Source organism: Mesoplodon densirostris, chromosome 14, assembly GCF_025265405.1.
Source record: "Mesoplodon densirostris isolate mMesDen1 chromosome 14, mMesDen1 primary haplotype, whole genome shotgun sequence".
Taxonomy (NCBI): domain Eukaryota; kingdom Metazoa; phylum Chordata; class Mammalia; order Artiodactyla; family Ziphiidae; genus Mesoplodon; species Mesoplodon densirostris.
The window spans coordinates 18,775,393-18,793,933 of record NC_082674.1 but is presented as its reverse complement, the minus strand read 5'-3'; the positions used below and the strand labels follow the sequence as shown (position 1 = coordinate 18,793,933).

General features: G+C 34.6%; 1 protein-coding gene across 2 annotated transcripts in view; it reads left to right on the top strand.

Moving 5' to 3' along the window:
• ATAD2B (ATPase family AAA domain containing 2B) overlaps positions 1-18,541 on the top strand; it is a 150,955-nt gene that overhangs the window by 47,027 nt on the left and 85,387 nt on the right. For both annotated transcript variants that reach the window (XM_060117295.1, XM_060117294.1), the window contains exons 10-13: positions 1,020-1,131; positions 1,532-1,647; positions 3,473-3,647; positions 11,419-11,507. In XM_060117295.1, coding sequence (XP_059973278.1) covers positions 1,020-1,131; positions 1,532-1,647; positions 3,473-3,647; positions 11,419-11,507 — 492 coding nt within the window. The remainder of the gene's footprint in view (positions 1-1,019; positions 1,132-1,531; positions 1,648-3,472; positions 3,648-11,418; positions 11,508-18,541) is intronic.

Genomic DNA, 18,541 nt, shown 5'->3' with positions numbered 1-18,541 from the left:
AAGCATCAAATTATAATTTATTATTTAAAACTTAAGTTAATTTTCGAGCTTATATTTATAATACTAAAGGTACATTTTATTTAGAAATTCTACGTTTAGGAAAGCATTTCTGTAATTTGGCATTATATATCTATTGTAGAAATACCAAGTTTTCAGTTAGCTGGTCTTGGAAACAAGTTTGGGTTGGTGTAGATTGTATGCTAAAAAGAGTTCCACATGTGGATGATGGAAAGAAAATGTAAGAGAAAAATCTAAGTTTAAATAAAAGAATTTAATGCCTCTTTAAACTGAACTATTCTGTTACCTGCTTTGGAAATAGATTTTTAAAGTAAGTTAGGATTCAGAAATGTCAGTGAAAGTACATTCATTGTAGAAGCTATACTTTTTTTAGACTATTTATGTCATCTTTTGGTGTTTATGCAATGTTAAAAGAGGAAGTAGATTATATTTTCTTAGGGGTAATTACATTAATATCGTATAGGATTTTAAGTAGCTAAAAATGTATTTTAAGGTAGTTACACAAACGATAATGCTTAGTTTTCAAAATAGGGTCTAAAATTGGTTTCCCTTGAATAAAACGGAGGGAAATTTATTTCTTCAATCATGTAAACTGAGTATACATACCCACATAATATCTGAGGATAAATTTAAATGTTATAATAAAGCTTGAGTTCATTTAATGCCATATATTATATTATAGTATTTATAGTAGGTCTTTTTATTTTATGCTTATATAATGTGGAATATCAGGTTTGTTAAGTTTTCTAATTTAGACTAGATTGGGTTTTTTGGACAAAGAGATTCATGATCTTATTTGCTTTCTCTAGTGAATAAATTTATTTCTGGCCTGTTGAAAAGAATTTAGGAAAAGTAGTTTAAAAATATGAAATCTCTTGTCATTTTCTGGGTTATGAGAAAAGGGAGGATGATGAAAATGTGTCAACAAAGATTTAAACTTGCTTATGACATTAAGAATATGAAACTTTAATGCTATCTACTTGAATGTTTATGAATTTCAGATGTTTGCCTATGAACTTAAGAGCAGAAGATTTAGCTAGTGGTATTCTCCGAGAACGTGTCAAAGTGGGTGCAAGCTTGGCTGATGTTGATCCAATGAGCATTGATAAATCAGTAAGTTTTGTAAATGTTTTTCTATAAATAGTTTTTTTTTTAAAGTTCATTACTTGTTTCTAACACAACACACAATAAAAGTAGAAGATCACCATTGTTAGTGGGGTTTTTTTTTGTTGTTCTTTTGTCGCGCGGCATGCGAGATCTTAGTTCCCCAACCAGGGATTGAACCCGTGCCCCCTGCAGTGGAACCGCAGAGTCCTAACTACTGGACCTACAGGGAATTCCCCAAAGTATAGTTTTTTGAACTCTGTTTAACTTTATATATGAACTTTATGTTTAAACTTCAGTTCCTGCTGAAGGCATATATTTTGGAATCATAAGATTATCTCATAAATTAAAAAGAAATCTATAAACGGTTAAAATTATTTTGTAATAAACTTTTCCACTTCTTTCCAAGGTGCGGTTTGATAGCATAGGTGGATTGAGCCATCATATTCATGCACTTAAGGAAATGGTAGTATTCCCACTTTTATATCCAGAAATTTTTGAAAAATTTAAAATTCAGCCTCCAAGGTGAGTAATGTCCTAGATGTTTATTATTTTTATTACTGTTAATTTATCAAATTTCAATTAGTAGGTGATTATAAATCTAAATATTATTTATAAATATTTCATATGTATTTGATGTGTCTAGCATTGAGAATTAGGAATGAAATTTTATTATTTAGGGCTCAAAAGCTGTGGTACTAAGTGTGTTCTTTTTTTTTTTTTTTTTTTTTTTTTTTTGTGGTACGCGGGCCTCTCACTGTTGTGGCCTCTCCCGTTGCGGAGCACAGGCTCCGGATGCGCAGGCTCAGCGGCCATGGCTCACGGGCCCAGCCGCTCCGCGGCATATGGGATCCTCCCGGACCGGGGCACGAACCCGTATCCCCTGCATCGGCAGGCGGACTCTCAACCACTGCGCCACCAGGGAGGCCCCTAAGTGTGTTCTTGAAGTTTATATTTCAGCATTTAAGAGTCAGACACAGGATGAGATTCTTTATGCAGGCCTTGAATTTACAAGTGGATTGCCTAAGTGGATTTTCCTTAATTTGGTCTCCTAATAGCATTCAGTTTGATACGGTATACTGGTTAGTCTTTGAAAGCACAGTTTCAGCAAAGTGTTTCTTTGACTCATTGATGTGATATTTTTGAAATGGTAAGCTTGATAGTTTATTTTTATGATCAGATTAATTGTGTTTGATCATGAGGTGGTTAGCTAGTTAACTATTAGGAAAGGCTGAGAAATTATGTCAAAGGAAATTGGGCAGAATAAAATATTTTGAAGATGTGCATATAGACTTAAACTGCGAAATATTCCTTTTTATTTCTAATTTATTATTCATGTGTCTCTAATTTATTATTCATGTGTTTAAGGATGCAGAAAATCTAGTTAAAGAGTCATCTTCTATTTGAGTGGGTTAAGAGTTGGCCTGTAATTATGCAGTGGCTTTTAGAAATCATAGTAGCAATTTATTTACGTCTTATATGATATAACTTGAATTTTTTTTTTTTTTTTTTTTTGAGGTACGCGTGCCTCTCACTGCTGTGGCCTCTCCCGTGTCCCCTGCATTGGCAGGTGGACTCTCAACCACTGTGCCACCAGGGAAGCCCGATATAGCTTGAATTTTAAAAATAATTGTTATTTTTTTCAAAGCCATTAAAGTAGTATAGCCTTGGGAGAAACTTTAAAAAATGGAGTTATAAACAAAAAGTATTATAAGCAGAAAGTAATCCTACTCCTTAGGGATGAACAGCTTTCTTTTATATATGTATGCATATATTAAGTTTATATTTTGCCTGTATTATGCAATTTAAACATTTAATATAAATGAGATTATTCAATAATGCCCTTATGTAACTTTATTTTTTTACAGTGTATTATAGACACCTTTCCATATCAATAAATAATGTGTGTATTATTCTTTTTGACATCATACTAGTGTTTAAATTGCAGATATAGTGGTGTATTTATCTGTCCCTTGTTAGTAGATAGCATTTAGGTTTTTTAAAAAAATCTATCTTTATCACTTTCTTTTGATTATTTCTACATGATATAATCTAAAATGTGAAATTTCTGGGTCCTAGGGAAAGTACCTTTAAAATTTTGATGTAGCTTGCCAAATTACTCTCTACTCTGATTGAACTATTTCTTGTGTACCAAAGCTTGGTTCTTTGAGAACATCCTTGAGGACTCTCAACAAAGTGAAACTTTTGTCTGTATACTACAAAAAGCTATATCAGTGTCTAATACTAATAAAATATACATTAGTACAGAATTATAGGTGCATGCTTTTGTATTGGTTATTAGTGCTGTTGGTAACATTTATCTACTTTTATTGATTCTTTATTCCTCTAGGGGCTGTTTGTTTTATGGCCCTCCTGGCACAGGTAAAACCTTGGTTGCCAGAGCGTTAGCTAATGAGTGCAGTCAAGGAGACAAAAAGGTGGCTTTTTTTATGCGAAAAGGAGCAGACTGTCTAAGTAAGTGGGTTGGCGAATCTGAGCGGCAACTTAGGCTTCTTTTTGATCAGGTAAGTGAAGTCAGGTAATATGAGAATATCTTCTTTAGAATACTTAACACGTTTGGTCTATAAATACAAACTGTTCATGACGAGTCATATTTTCCAATCAATTCCAGTCAATTTCCAATGTTAAATTTAGGATCAGTAATCTGAATTTGTATGCCTTAGAGGTATTTAATAGCAGTTTCACTAGTACTAATTTAAGATGATTCACAAAATATTTATTGAGGTGGCTACTAGGCATATAATACCATGTTAAGTGCTTTTGAGAACCCTGGATATAACATATATATCACTAGATTATAATCTGAGGAAGTAGAACAAGCATAAGAAGTTAAATATCTGCAAGAAATCTCAGCAAGCAGTATATTATTTATTTTCATGAGTTGTAAATATGGTATTGGAAGAACTCAGTATTAAGTGAATGCTTTTAAAAGGCAGAGTAAGGTAAGTGAATAGTATCATGTAGGCTGTCTTTACTATTTATATATAATGGTAACTTTATAAATATCATTTCCTAATACTTATAAAAATTAGTCCTGATATAAATTTACTTTTAATTGTTTGAGCTACTGAAGGAAGTCATTCATACTTGGTAATGCAACTTATATTTTGTTATGTCTAAGGAAATTCACATGACATTTAAAAAAATGCTTTCAGCAAGCATTTGTTGAAGACCCATTACTGAGTTGATGTGTATCAAAGTCCTTTGTAATTGGTCAAGCACTTCAAATATTATTTTTAGTTATATTAGTATTAAAAACTGCTGTGTTCTAGGTAATGGGGGCTCTAGAAAGAGGAATAAAATAAAATTCTTAACCTCAAGGTGCTCAGTGTCCATTGGGAAGTCAAACATATGCAGTCTTCATGTTTCAAGAGAATTTAATAATAATTGGAAAATAATATAAAATAACATTGGTGGATTAGGGAAGAGTTAGCTTGGGAATGCTGGCAAATTGTCCATGACTTAATTTTAAATTTTTGACAAGAGTTATTCCTTTTGCCACTTCATACTGGGGTAGGAATGTCTCTTGGTTTCATTCACAACCATAGCATAAATCTGCTTTTTAAATCTATATTTACTTTATTTGTTTCATAGTTTTCTTTGTGGGTAAGAGTATTTGAAATGTTTGCTTTCTTTTTAAAAAAACTGCTCATAGTCATTTTTGTCTTTTTAAATGTGAAGAGTCTGCATTCCTAAATTAAGTATATGATCTATTCACTAAATGAGATGAAGGAGGTACAGTCGGCCTTCCATATCTGCTGGTTCCACATCCACAGATTCAGGCAACAACTTCGTCTCCGGTTGGTTGAATCCACAGATGTGGAATCCATGGATATGTAGGGCTGACTGTGCTATATGCTATTTTATATAGGGGACTTGAGCATCCTCGTATTTTGGTATCTGCGGGGAGTCTTGGAACCAGTCTCCCATGGATACTGAGGGATGACTGTACAATATTTGGTGTCAGAAAAGTGTTAGTTTATATCTAGCTTTACTGTTAAGTATGTAACTTTAAGTAAATGAAAGCATCTGATCCTTATTTGCCTCCTCTATAAAATGGGGGAAATAATACCTATCTAACTGGACTACTGTGAGTTTTCACCGAAAGGAAGTGTATACAGTTGACCCTTGAACAATACAGGGGTTAGGGGCACCAGCCTCTGTGCATTTGAAAATCTGTGTATAACTTTTGACTCCCCGCAAACTTAACTACTAATAGCCTACTGTTGATAGGAAGCCTTACCAATAACATAAACAGCACGCAGGTTTTGTATTGTGTATTATATATTGTATTCTTACAATAAAGTAAGCTAGAGAGAAGAAAATGTTACTAAGAAAATCATAAAAGATTTACAGTACTGTACTATATCACAACCAAAATTTTGTGTTGCCTGAATGCAAGATGAATTCTCTCTCTCAACCTACATCAATATTGTCTTATGTGATACAAAACACTGTAGATGTTATACATATTACTAACACTAGACATCAAGAACGAAAAGATAATATGAAAAAGAAATTCATATTTATTATAGGTATAATGATTCATGCATTGATAACAAAGAAGCAGCAGTATGATTGTTTCATGGTAGCCTAGCCTGTACACTAGTGAATGAATTGTTATAAAATTTTTATGGCATACACAAATTACAGTCATATTCATAATACAGAATTGGAAACATTGTTATATTAGGAAAAAAACTGTTACCTGTGATGATTGGCTGAAATGCAGCTTCTCCAATTACGAGAGAGGGTCATGCTGTATAGTAATATAGTTCTTTGAAAGCAAAGGTATAAAACTGTAAGAAAATGAACACATTATTAATTTTTTATTAAATATCACTCACCTTATACCTATGTAAGGATATGCTGGCCATTTCAGTACAAGTCTTGTACATGATCGTCTACACAATGAATACTTTAAGTGGTAATTATGACAAAAATGTCTTACAGTTCTTGCTGTACAGTTATTAGATTTTCACATGAAGACACTGGCACACATACATAATAGAAAGTTTATTAACTGTACAGAATGATGATTGTTTACTATTCATTAAATGGAAGTGGATTATCATAAAGGTCTTCATCTTTGTCATTTTCATGTTGAGCAGGCTGAGGCGGAGGAGGAAGAGGAGGGGTTGGATTTGCTGTCTCAGGGGTGGCAGAGGTGCAAGAGGTGGAGGAGATGCAAGGGGCGGCAGGAGAGACAGGCACACTTGGTGTGACTTTATGAAAATACATCATAATTTCTGCTTGACTTTTTTGCTTTTTCATTTCTCTAAAAATGTTTCTGTATGGTACCAATCCTTCTTCCACCGTTTGCTCTAGTCTCAGTGCCCATATCATAGACAGGTCCATGTGGTAAAAGCAGTCAAAAGCAGTTTTGAGTAATCGGAACATTTCTGCCAGATTGTCTAAGGTCAATTTGTTTTCTTTTTTTTTTTTTTTCATTTTTTTTTCCATTTGTTTTCTGGCACTGCTTCTGCTACGTCTTCTTTCTCATTGCCTGGCACTAGTTCGGAAGCACTCATATCCATCTTCTAGATATTTCGTCTTCTGTCAGTGCCTCTGGTGTTATGTCTGTTAGCTCTTGAGTTTCTCCAAGATTCATATCTTGAGGCCCTTCACGCCCCACCTTTTTTTTGCCATATCTACAATCTCTTTTGTGATTTACTTAATTGGCTCTGTCATAAATCCTGTGAAGTCACCCACAGCATCTGGACATAGTTTTCTCCAGCAGGAATTTATTGTTTTGGGCTTGGTGGCTTTCATGGCTTTTTCTAACAATAATGGAGAGAAATGGTGTAACCCTTCCAGACATTCATGATGTTCTCTCTATTGGGGCTCTCTTCCATAGTGTTGACAATCCTTTCCATAGTGTCCTGTCTATAATGAGGCTGAAAAGTCCTTATGAACCCCTTATCTAGAGGCTGAGTTAGAGTTGTTATGTTTGGGGACAAGTAGACCACTTCGACATCTTTGGTATTGAACTCATCGAGTTCTGGGTGGCCAGGGGCATTGTCCAATATCAAAAGAACTTTAAAAGTGGGTCTGTTACTGGAAAGGTGCTTCCTCACTTCAGGGATGAAGCATAGATGGAACCAATCCAGAAAAAGAGTTCTCATTGTCCAGGCTTGCTTGTACAACCAAAAGATTGGTAGCTGGTGTTTATCTTTTCCCTTCAAGACTCGGGGGTTAGCAGCTTTATAGATAAAGGCAGTCCTGATTGTAAACCCGACTGCATTTGCCCAAAACAGTAGAGTTAGCTTATCCCTTCCAGCCTTAAATCCTGGTGCTCATTTCTCTTCTTTACTAATAAATGTGAATAGGGCACTGTTGTCTGCATTAAAAACCTGTTCAGGCAGATACCCTTTCTCATCAGTGGTTTTCTTAATTGTGTCTGGGAACTTGTTTGCTGCCTCTTGGTCAGCAGATGGTGCTTCTCCTGTTACCTTGCCTTTTTTTTTTTTTTAATTTTTAAAAAAATGTTTATTTTTTTCAAAGAAAAACAGCAGTAGCCAACTGGAAACCTACTTATTCTTCAACTCCAATTTTGTTTTCTTTAAATTTAGAAGTGACTTATTGATTTACTATTTTAAACAAACCCCAGCACTTCCCTGGTGGTCCAGTGGTAAAGAATCTGCCTTACAGTTCAGGGGACACGGGTTTGATCCCTGGTCAGGGAACTAAGATCCCACATGCCGTGGCCACTAAGCCCCTGCCAGAGCTCGTGTGCCTCAGCTAGAGAGCCTGCATGCCGCAAACTACAGAACCCATGCATTCTGGAACCTGCGCGTCACAACTACAGAGCCCATGAGCCCTGGAGCCTATGCGCCACAGCTAGAGAAGAAAAACCTGCATGCCGCAACTAGAGAGAAGTCCGTGCGCTGCAACGAAGAGCCCCCGTGCCACAACAAAAGGTCCTGCGTGCCTCAACGAAGATCCCGCGTGCCGCAACTAAGACCCGACGCAGCCAAAAATAAAATAAATAAAAAATGTTTAAAAACAAACCAACCCTCCCTTTCCCCTTTAAACGTTTACCATCTACTTATGCTGAATCCTTCCAGGGAGATTGCTCCAGCATATATCTCCAGGTCCTTGCTTTGCTTCTTTTACCAAAAAATGCAAAACACAGTTCCATCATGCATCTGAAGGCTCCAATCGTCAAAAATAGGAAAAAAAAAACAACTTTGGAATAGCCAGTTAACTTGAATAAAAAAAAATCCACATGAATGCCTTTTGGTTGGGGCAGGAATTCACTCCTGTGTTCCCGGTAATATGATCCAACTCCATAAATCCTTGTAATTCATCCTCCCTATCCTATGCACATACCTCTATCTAAAATTATTTGCTGGCATTAATTTCTACAGGTTTAGATTTTTCATCTTCCTTTTGCTTTAAGTTTTCATAGAATGACCTTGCTTTTTCTTGAATTATATTACAGTCTACAGGAATGCTTTTCTTATATCCTGCATCCACATAAAAGCTGCATTTTCAATATGAGATAAAAAGGTATTTTGCAAAAAGTTTAAGGTTTCACACCTGTTGGTGTAGCTGCAACAAGAGCTTCAGGGATTTCCTTTTCTTCTTCTTTTTTAAAATACCCCTTATGCTGGATTCATTTATCTTGAAATGGCCACAACTGCAGCTGCAGACCTAAATCTACAGTACATATCAAGCAATTCAACTTTTTCTTGTAATGTCATGCCTTTTTTTTTGCTTCTTGGGGGCACTCCCAGCATCAATAGTGGCACTTTGTATAGGTCTCATGGTGTTATTTAAAGTTTACCATACTGCAGTAAACACGAAGAAAAATACGCAACATCACTTTAAGTAAAAAGAGATCACTTTTTACTGTGATATGTAATTTACTGGAGAGAGGAACTGCTCAAGAGGAGAAAATTAGCATCACACGGCATTTTAAGCGGATACTTGCAGCACTTTAGTTCAGCGCAATAGCAACAGGAGGTGGCTATGAAATTATTACAGTAGTACAGTATGTACCACAGTTAATTTTATGCAGTTATGATTTAATACTGCATCTTTGTTAACATTTCTCTCGACTGTAAATGGAGCAGGTACAGTGTTTCTTCATGTAAGTTTTGATAAATTTTAACTTTTTATAATAGATTTGTGTATATTTTATGGTAGTAAATGATAAAATAGACTAGTATCTATGTATATTTTATACACCCATGACACACTTTGTTCTTAATTTCTTCACTATTTCTAGGCTACCCAGTTCATCTGTGAGTTTTTTCAAATTGTCATAAATCTCCCCCAAAATATTTTCAATATATTTATTGAAAAACATCCATGTATACAAAGGTCAACTGTAAAGTGCTTATCACAATAACTGGTGTTGAATACACTGTACTTCCTTTTTGCAATTGTGTGAGGCCATAGTTCTAAAAAAGAGCTGTGTTTCATGTATGTAAAAGTAATGATTAAATCTTTACTCTTCTTCTCTTATTATGTAATTCTAGCCTTATAAAGTTTTTTTTTCAAAAAAAGCAAAGTTTTGTGGTTGAATTGTCCTTCATTTAAAGTTATTAGAGGAACTTCCCTGGTGGTGCAGTGGCTAAGAATCCACTTGCCAATGCAAGGGACATGGGTTTGAGCCGTGGTCCGGGAAGATCCCACATGTTGCGGAGCAACTGAGCCCGTGAGCCACAACTACTGAGCCTGTGCTCTAGAGCCCGTGAGCCACAACTACTGAGCCCGTGTGCCACAACTACTGAGCCCGTGTGCCTCAACTACTGAAGCCTGCTCGCCTAGAGCCCATGCTCTGTCCACAACAAGAGAAGCCACCACAATGACCTTCATTGTGCACCACAATGAAGAATAGCCCCCGCTTGCCACAACTAGGGAAAGCCCGTGTGTAGCAACAAAGACCCAATGCAGCCAAATATAAATAAATAAATTTAAAAAATAAAATTATTAGAGAACACTGGAAGTTTAATGAATATCGTTATCAGTAAGGGAGAAATGAAAAATTTGTATCCATTCTTTAATAAGCTGACCTTCCTGTGAACTAAGAATTAGCTTGTTAAGTAATTTTGAAATGAAAATAAACTATATTAATTTGAGTAAATTATATAACAGTTTTCATTTGTAATCTAAAATTTATTTACCTTAAATCAAGTTCCTACATAGATCTGAGATTTAGTGAGAAAAATGACACTGTGAAAGTACCAGAAGAAAACTCAGGAGAATTTTGTTTCTAATCTCAGAGTAGGGAAAGTCTAACTATGGAAGAAAAGAATCCACTATATAAAATCTTTTTTTTACATACTGCGTGGCAACAATATGGTAAGCAAAACCAAAAGATGATACCCTTTGTAGAAAAATATTTTCATTTCCTTTCATAGAGAGAGTCTAATTTTTAAGTAAATATAGCTCCTAGAAATCAGTAAGCAGACCAATGAGCCAATAGAAAAATTGGCAAAGGATATGAACAGAACTTGTGTAGAAAAAGCAATTTTAATGGCTCTTTTAAGATGTAAAAACTCATCTTCCTTGATAATAGAAATAAAAATTAGAATGAAAATGAGGTAACATCCTTTATCTTAAAAAGGTAGTCAAGAACAAGAAGTCTGATAATAAATTGTTGGTGAGCAGTCTTAAATATTTCTGGTGAGAAGGGTAAATTGATACATCAATGGAAGGTAATTTGCAAGTATCTAAATTAGGAATGACACATGCCTTCTGAACCATAAGTTCCACTTTTATAATTTTTTATATTGATATGTTTATACTCATGTGAAATGTTAAATGTACACAGATATTTGTTCAAGCATTATTGATAATAGGAAAAGATTGAAAACAGCTTAAATGTCCATGAGTAGGGAACTCGTTTAATTACGGCACATCCATATAGTGCGGCATTTTGTAGCTGTTAAAAAAGGATGAAGCAGATCTTTATGTACTTACATGTAAGCGAATTAAAATGTATCAATAACATAAAATAGGCTGTGTTATACAATAAAAGCAATGTGTATAGTGTGTTTAAATGTGTTTAAAAATACATGTTTGTGTATGTGTATAAATGACATGTATGGAAGAATAAACAAACGGAAAACACTAGTTGTCTACTGGGTGGAGACCTTGTGGTTAGAGTCTGGGGTGATAAGGAGCTTTCCTTTTTCCTGTATAATCTTTCTTACCTGCTGCATGTTGTACCATTTGCTTATATTACCTATTAAGAAAATACAGTAATTAAATTAAAAATGAAAACGAATACAATAAATAATGTTTGTTTCCTTTTTATACTAGGCATATTTGATGAGACCTTCTATAATATTTTTTGATGAAATAGATGGATTAGCTCCAGTTCGCTCTAGCAGGCAAGATCAGATCCACAGGTAATTTTTCCTAATCTGATTATGTTGAATTCTTTTCATTTGTTGACATAGTATTTAGATTTGCACTTGGATAAGTGCTATGAGGCTTATAAGCTGTGACCTCTGTCCTTGAGGAAGACTTCTTTCATTAGCACAGGGGTCAGCAAACCACAACCCATGAGCCAAATCTTCTCCCTCTTTTTTGTAAATGAAGTTTTATTGGAACACAACCATATTCATTGCTTTTTGCGTTATATATATCTCCTTTTGCACTACAAGAGCAGAGATGAGCTAGGGGTTGTGAGAGAAAGATCATATGACTTGCAAAGCCTTAACACATTTACTTTCTGGCCGTTTACAGAAAAAGATGCCTAATCCTGATTTAGCATAATGTTTTTGAAATTTATCCATGTCACATACACTAATATTTTGTTCTTTTTAATTTCTGAGTCCTTGGGCAACACACACACAGACACACAAAGTGTGTGTCTCTGTGTGTGTCTGTATGTGTACCACAATTTGTTTAATTCCTCTGATAGAGATTTGGTTTGCTTCTATTTTTGGCTATTATGATAATGCTGCTGTGAACATTTGCATACACATTTTCATGGGACCATATGTTTTCATTTCTGTTGGGTAAATACCTTAGAGAGAAATGGCTGAATCCTATGGTAAATGTTTGTTTAAACTGATACTACTTTCCAAAGTGGTTCACCATTTTATGTTTTTAACTGTAATGTATGAGGATTTGGGATGCTTCTCATTCTTCCCAGCATTTCGTATTTTTACTCTCTTTAACTGTTGCTATTCTAATGAGTGTGTGGCAGTGGATTAATTTTCATTTTTCTGATGACTAATAATATTGAGCATCTTTGCATGCACTTATTGCTCATTTACATATTTTCTTTTGTGAAATGTCTGTTATATTATTTTACCCTTTAAAAAAAAGAAATCATATTGCATGTCTCATTGTAGTGTAAGATTTTTTTTTATGTGCTCTTAAAACAAGCCCTTTGTCAGGTCTATGTTTTGAAAAGTTTTCTACTAATCTGGCTTGCCTTTTTTTTTTTTTTTCCTTTCTTTTTTTTTTTTTGTGCGGTACGTGGGCCTCTCACTGTTGTGGCCTCTCCCATTGCGGAGCACAGGCTCCGGATGCGCAGGCTCAGCGGCCATGGCTCATGGGCCCAGCCGCTCCGTGGCATGTGGGATCTTCCCGGACCAGGGCACGAACCCGTGTCCCTTGTATTGGTAGGCGGACTCTCAACCACTGCGCCACCAGGGAAGCCCTTGCCTTTTTCTTAAATATGACTTTTGGAAAATCAAAACGTTTTAGTATTGATGAAGCCCATTATGTAAATTTTTTTGGTATATATTTTTGTGTCTTGAGAATAATTTCCTAAACCAATTTGTCAACAATTCTGTATTTTCTTCTAAAATATTAGTAGTTTTGGCCCTTAAATTTTGGTCAGTGATTCGTTTTAAAGTTAACATTCATATGTCAGCATAAGGTAAGGGTTTGAGTTAATTTTTTTTTTTTTTTGCGGTATGCGGGCCTCTCACTGTTGTGGCCTCCCCCGTTGCGGAGCACAGGCTCCGGACGCGCAGGCTCCGGACGCGCAGGCTCAGCGGCCATGGCTCACGGGCCCAGCCGCTCCGCGGCATATGGGATCCTCCCAGACCGGGGCACGAACCCGTATCCCCTGCATCGGCAGGCGGACTCTCAACCACTTGCGCCACCAGGGAGGCCCTGAGTTAATTTTTATAGCTAGTGCAAGGTATGGACTGAAGTTTACTTTTTCCATATTTTTTTTCCAATTGTTCCAGGACCATTTAATGAAAAGGTTACCTTGTCTCCATTGAATTACTTGGCATCTTTGTCAGAAATTGACCATCAATTTGTCTATTCCTAGACTTGTTAGTTGGTTCCATTGATCTTTAGGTTTATCCTTATATCATTGACTTGATTACTTGGTAGATTTCTATTGATTTTTATTAGTATAAGCCCCCAACCTTGTTCTTTGTAATTTTGTTTTTCGGTGAGTCATCAGAATTTATTTATGTGTTCATTAAATTTCAGGTATAATTGTAAGCAATTGTTAGCAAGCAGATAAAAAATTAACTTGCTATGTTGGTTTTAGAAATATATTCTCATTATTAAGTTAAATCACCTCATAAGTTGAACATTTTAAAAAATAAGCAAAGTAAGACAATATGGAAAATTTAAGTAAAATTAGTACACAGAAATAATCACTCTAACATTGTGTTACATTACTCTTTAATCAAAATTAGATCAAACTGTAAATTCTGCTTTGTAACATACTGTATTTGTAATTATTGTAAACAATTGTCATGTTATTAAACATTAATCTACAATAAATTGATTGACTATATTCTGTCTCATTTTATGGAAGAATAAACCTTTAAATAATATTCTAATGTTAGATATGTAGATTGTTTCTGTTTTTCAGTCTTCAGGCTTTGCTGCAATGAATAGCCTTATATCTACATCCCTGCTCGTATTCATGATTTTTTTTTTTCTGACAAGTTTTTTAAATAACTTTTTAATTTTTTATTGAAGTATAGTTAATTTACAATGTTGTGTTTCTGGTGTATAGCAAAGTGATTCAGTTATACATATATATATTCTTTTTCATATTCTTTTCCATTATAGTTTATTATAAGATATTGACTATAGTTCCCTGTGCTATGCAGTAGGACCTTGTTGTTTATCTATTTTATATATAGTAGTTTGTATCTGCTAATCCCAGACTCCTTTTTTTTTTTTAACATCTTTATTGGAGTATAATTGCTTTATAATGTTGTTGGTTCCGTTGATCCTTAGGTTTATCCTTATATCATTGACTTAATTACTTGAGAGATTTATAGAGTCTTATTAGTATAAGTCCCCAACCTTGTTCTTTGTAATTTTAAAAAAAATCTTTTTTAAAGAGCAGTTTTAGGTTTACGGCATAATTGAGAGGAAGGTACAGAGATTATTCCATTTACGCTGTGCCCGCACTGATGCACAGCCTCCCTCATTATCAACATCTTTCATCAGAGAGGGTACATTTATTACAATTGAGGAACCTACATTGACACATCATAATCATACAAAGTCTGTAGTCACTCTGGGTGTTTTGCATTTTATGAGTTTGGACAAATGTATAATAACATGCATATGTCATTATAGTATCATACAGAATATTTTCATTGTCCTAAAAATCCTCTGTGCTCTACCAACTCATCCCTCCTTTCCCTCCCCACCCCACCCCCTCAGTCCCTGGCACTAATGATTTTTTACTATCTACCCTCGCCCTTTCCGTAATGCTATGTAGTTGTAATCATCCAGCATGTAATCTTTCAGGTTAGCTTCTTTCATTTAGCAATATGCATTTAGCAATATGCATTGTGACTTTTCTTGGCTTTTTGTTTGTTTGTTTGTTTCTTCTGTTTGCTTTAGGTTTCTCTTTTTCTAGATGATTCAGATGGAATTTTAGACTTTGATTGAAACTTTTTTTCTTTTCTAATATAGGCATTGAAAGCTATAAATTTCTTTTTAAGCACTGCTTTAGCTGCATCCCAGTTTTTGACCTCTTATATAATCAGTGGCCTATAGTTCAAAATAATTTCCAATTCCTCTTGTCATTTCTTCTTTGACACAATGAATATTTAGAAGTGTGTTGTTTAGTGTACAAGTTGTGTTTTTTATCTTATTGTTTCTAATTTAATTTTTTAATTGAGGTATAATTAACATAAAACACTGTATTAGTTTCTCTAATTTAATTTTATTGTGGTCAGAGACGATAACTCTTAAAGTCATTTTAAATTCACTGCAGTTTTCTTTATGTCCCAGGTATTGTCTGTGTTGTGAATTTGTATTCTGCTGTTTGTGGTATAATATTCTCTATATATATCAAGTAAGACAGGGTTATTATAATGTTATGCAGGATCTTTTGTGTTTTTACTGATTTTTTTGTCTAGTTATTTTATGAACATTAGAGAGATGTGGTAAAATGTCCAACTATGATTGTAGAATTTTCTCTTTAATTCTGCCAGTTTCATTTATTTTGAAGTTTTGTTTTGGGTGCAAACACATTTATTATTTTGGATGTCTTTATTTTGAAGTTGCCTTCTTATTATGAAATGCCCCTCTTTATCTTTGTTAATACTTTTTGTTTTGAAATCTATTTTCATTAGAATCTAATGAAATGATTATCTAATGATTAGATAATGATTAAGCTAATCTAGACTTCTGATGTTTTTTGCTTGGTACATTTTTTTTCCATTAACTTACTACCTACCTTTCAGTGTCTTAATATTTAGAGTATTACTTTTGTGGATAATACATAGTTGGGTCTTGTTTTCCTAACTGAACAATCTCTTCATTTTAATTTGAAACTTTAATCCATCAACGTTTATGTAATCATTGACACAAATGAATTGGGGAATACCATCTCATGTTTGTTTTCTATTTATGTGTGTTTTCTGTTCATGTTTTTCATTTCTTGATTTTCTAAAGAGAATATTTGGAGATATTTTAGAAACTCCTTTTTATCTTACTACTGATTTTTTTTTAATTAGTTAATTTATTTTTATTTTTGGCTGCGTTGGGTCTTTGTTGCTGCGTGCAGGCTTTCTCTCGTTAGGGTGAGCGGGGGCTACTCTTCGTTGCGCTGCGCGGGCTTCTCGTTGCGGTGGCTTCTCTTGTTGGGGAGGACGAGCTCTAGGCGTGCAGTCTTCAGTAGTTGCGGCTTGCGGGCTCTAGAGCGCAGGCTCAGTAGTTGTGGTGCATGGGCTTAGCTGCTCCCTGGCATGTGGGATCTTCCCAGACCAGGGATCGAACCTGTGTTCCCTGCATTGGCAGGCAGATTCTTATCCACTGTACCACCAGGGAAGCCCTACTACTGATTTTTTTTTTTTTTTGGGGGGTATGCGGGCCTCTCACTGTTGTGGCCTCTCCCGTTGCGGAGCACAGGCTCAGGACGCACAGGCTCAGCGGCCATGGCTCACGGGCCCAGCCGCTCCGCAGCATGTGGGATCTTCCCGGACCGGGGCGTGAACCCATGTCCCCTGCATTGGCAGGCGAACTCTCAACCACTGCGCCACCAGGGAAGCCCCCTACTACTGATTTTTTTAAAGATCTTTTATTGAGGTATAATTGATACAGAATACTATATATACTCATTGATATACTTAAAGAGTACACTTGGTAATTTTAACATGTATTTACTTGTGAAACTGTAACTATCAATACATATAAGGATACATATAAGAGAGGTTCCAAATGGTGGGGAAAAGGGATGCAAAAGCTTAGTCACAAATATTCACAGCAGTGTTATTCATAATAGCCATAACATGGAAATAACCCAAATGTCCATTAGCTGATGAATGGTTAAATAAAATGTGGTATATCCACATGGTAGAATATCATTCAGCCTCAAAAAGGAATGAAATTCTGACACATGCTACATTATATATGTAACATTGGTGAACCTCACATACTTTATGCTAGTGGAAACAAAACCAGACACAAAAGATCACATATTGTACTGTTTCATTTATGTAAAATGTCCAAAATAGTCAAATTCATAAAATGGTATAAAAGTGTATCAAGTAAATACTAACAGAAAGCTACTGTTGCTATATTAGACAAAAGAGACTGACAGAAAGCATTATTATACATAAAAAGAGGATCAATTTACAATGATAAAATCTTCAATTTATTAAAAGGTGTAATAGTTTAAAATTTATGATTCCCTAATTACTACATTTCAAACTGTATAAAACAAAAATTGACAGAACTGCAAAGAGTCAAATTGATAATCATTGTGAGAGATCTCATGTACCTCTCAGTAATTAATAGACAAATGAGAATAAAATAAATTCTCTACAGATTATTTGAACAACTATATTATATTAATCTGATCTTTTGGGCATACTTATCTAAGGCAAATATAGAATGAACACTGTTTTCAAACAAACACAGCATTTATAAAAATTGACCATATATTGTGCCTTAAATCGCAGCTAATTTCCAAAGTTTAGTAATATATAAAATATAAGAAAATGACAAAAAGATAAGCAGAGAATTTTATGTTTTTTTATCAAGAACTATTGTCCTAACTCTAAGTAATCTATGGTATTAGTAAAATAAAAAATTATAGCTAACTATATATGAACTGCAAACAGAGATATGCAGAAATCAGGAAATTAGAAAGTCACTTCTTTGAAAAAAATAAAATTGACCAACCTGTTGCACAATGGCCATGATAAAAAAAAGACACTGATAAAGCAATATTTAGGAATACAAAATACGATGTTATTTTAGATTCTGTAAACATTAAAGGTTAAGAGGATGAAGGCCTAAGCTTAAGAGGTAAAAGTATAAAACTTTTAGGAAAAATCCTATGGGAACATCTTCATAACCTGTATGAATGTTCACAGCTTTTTTGGTAATAGCCAAAAACTGGAAACAGTCTAAATGTCCATCAACATGTGAATCAACAAATTGGGATCCATCCATAAAATGGAATATTGCTTAGCAATGAAAAGGAATAAACTATTGTTAAACCAACAATGTGGTGAATTTCAAAATAATCATGCTGAGGGAAAGAATCCAGAAAAAAAAAGTACTTATTGTGTGATCCCATGTATATAAAATTTTAGGTAATGGAAGCTAATCTATAGTGACAGAACTCAGATCAGTGGTTGCCAGGGGATTGGGTCAAAGAAGAGCAGTGGGGAATGGATTTTGAAGGGCATGAGGAGGAGCATGATGGATATTACTTTTTTTCATTGTGGTGATAGTTTCACATACTTCAAAACTTAGCAATTTGTATACTTTAAATATATTCAGTGTATTGTATGTCAGTTATATCTGCAGAAGACTTAAACCTGTTTAGAGTGATATGAGAAAGTTAAATGGAACTTAGTTTTACTTGTGAACATGGATATAAAAATCCATTTTTTTAGTCTTTAAGACTGATAAAAGTTAATATAAGCAGCAATTTTTGCAACTTTTTCTTTCTTCCCTTTTTAAAATTTAAAATTTTGTC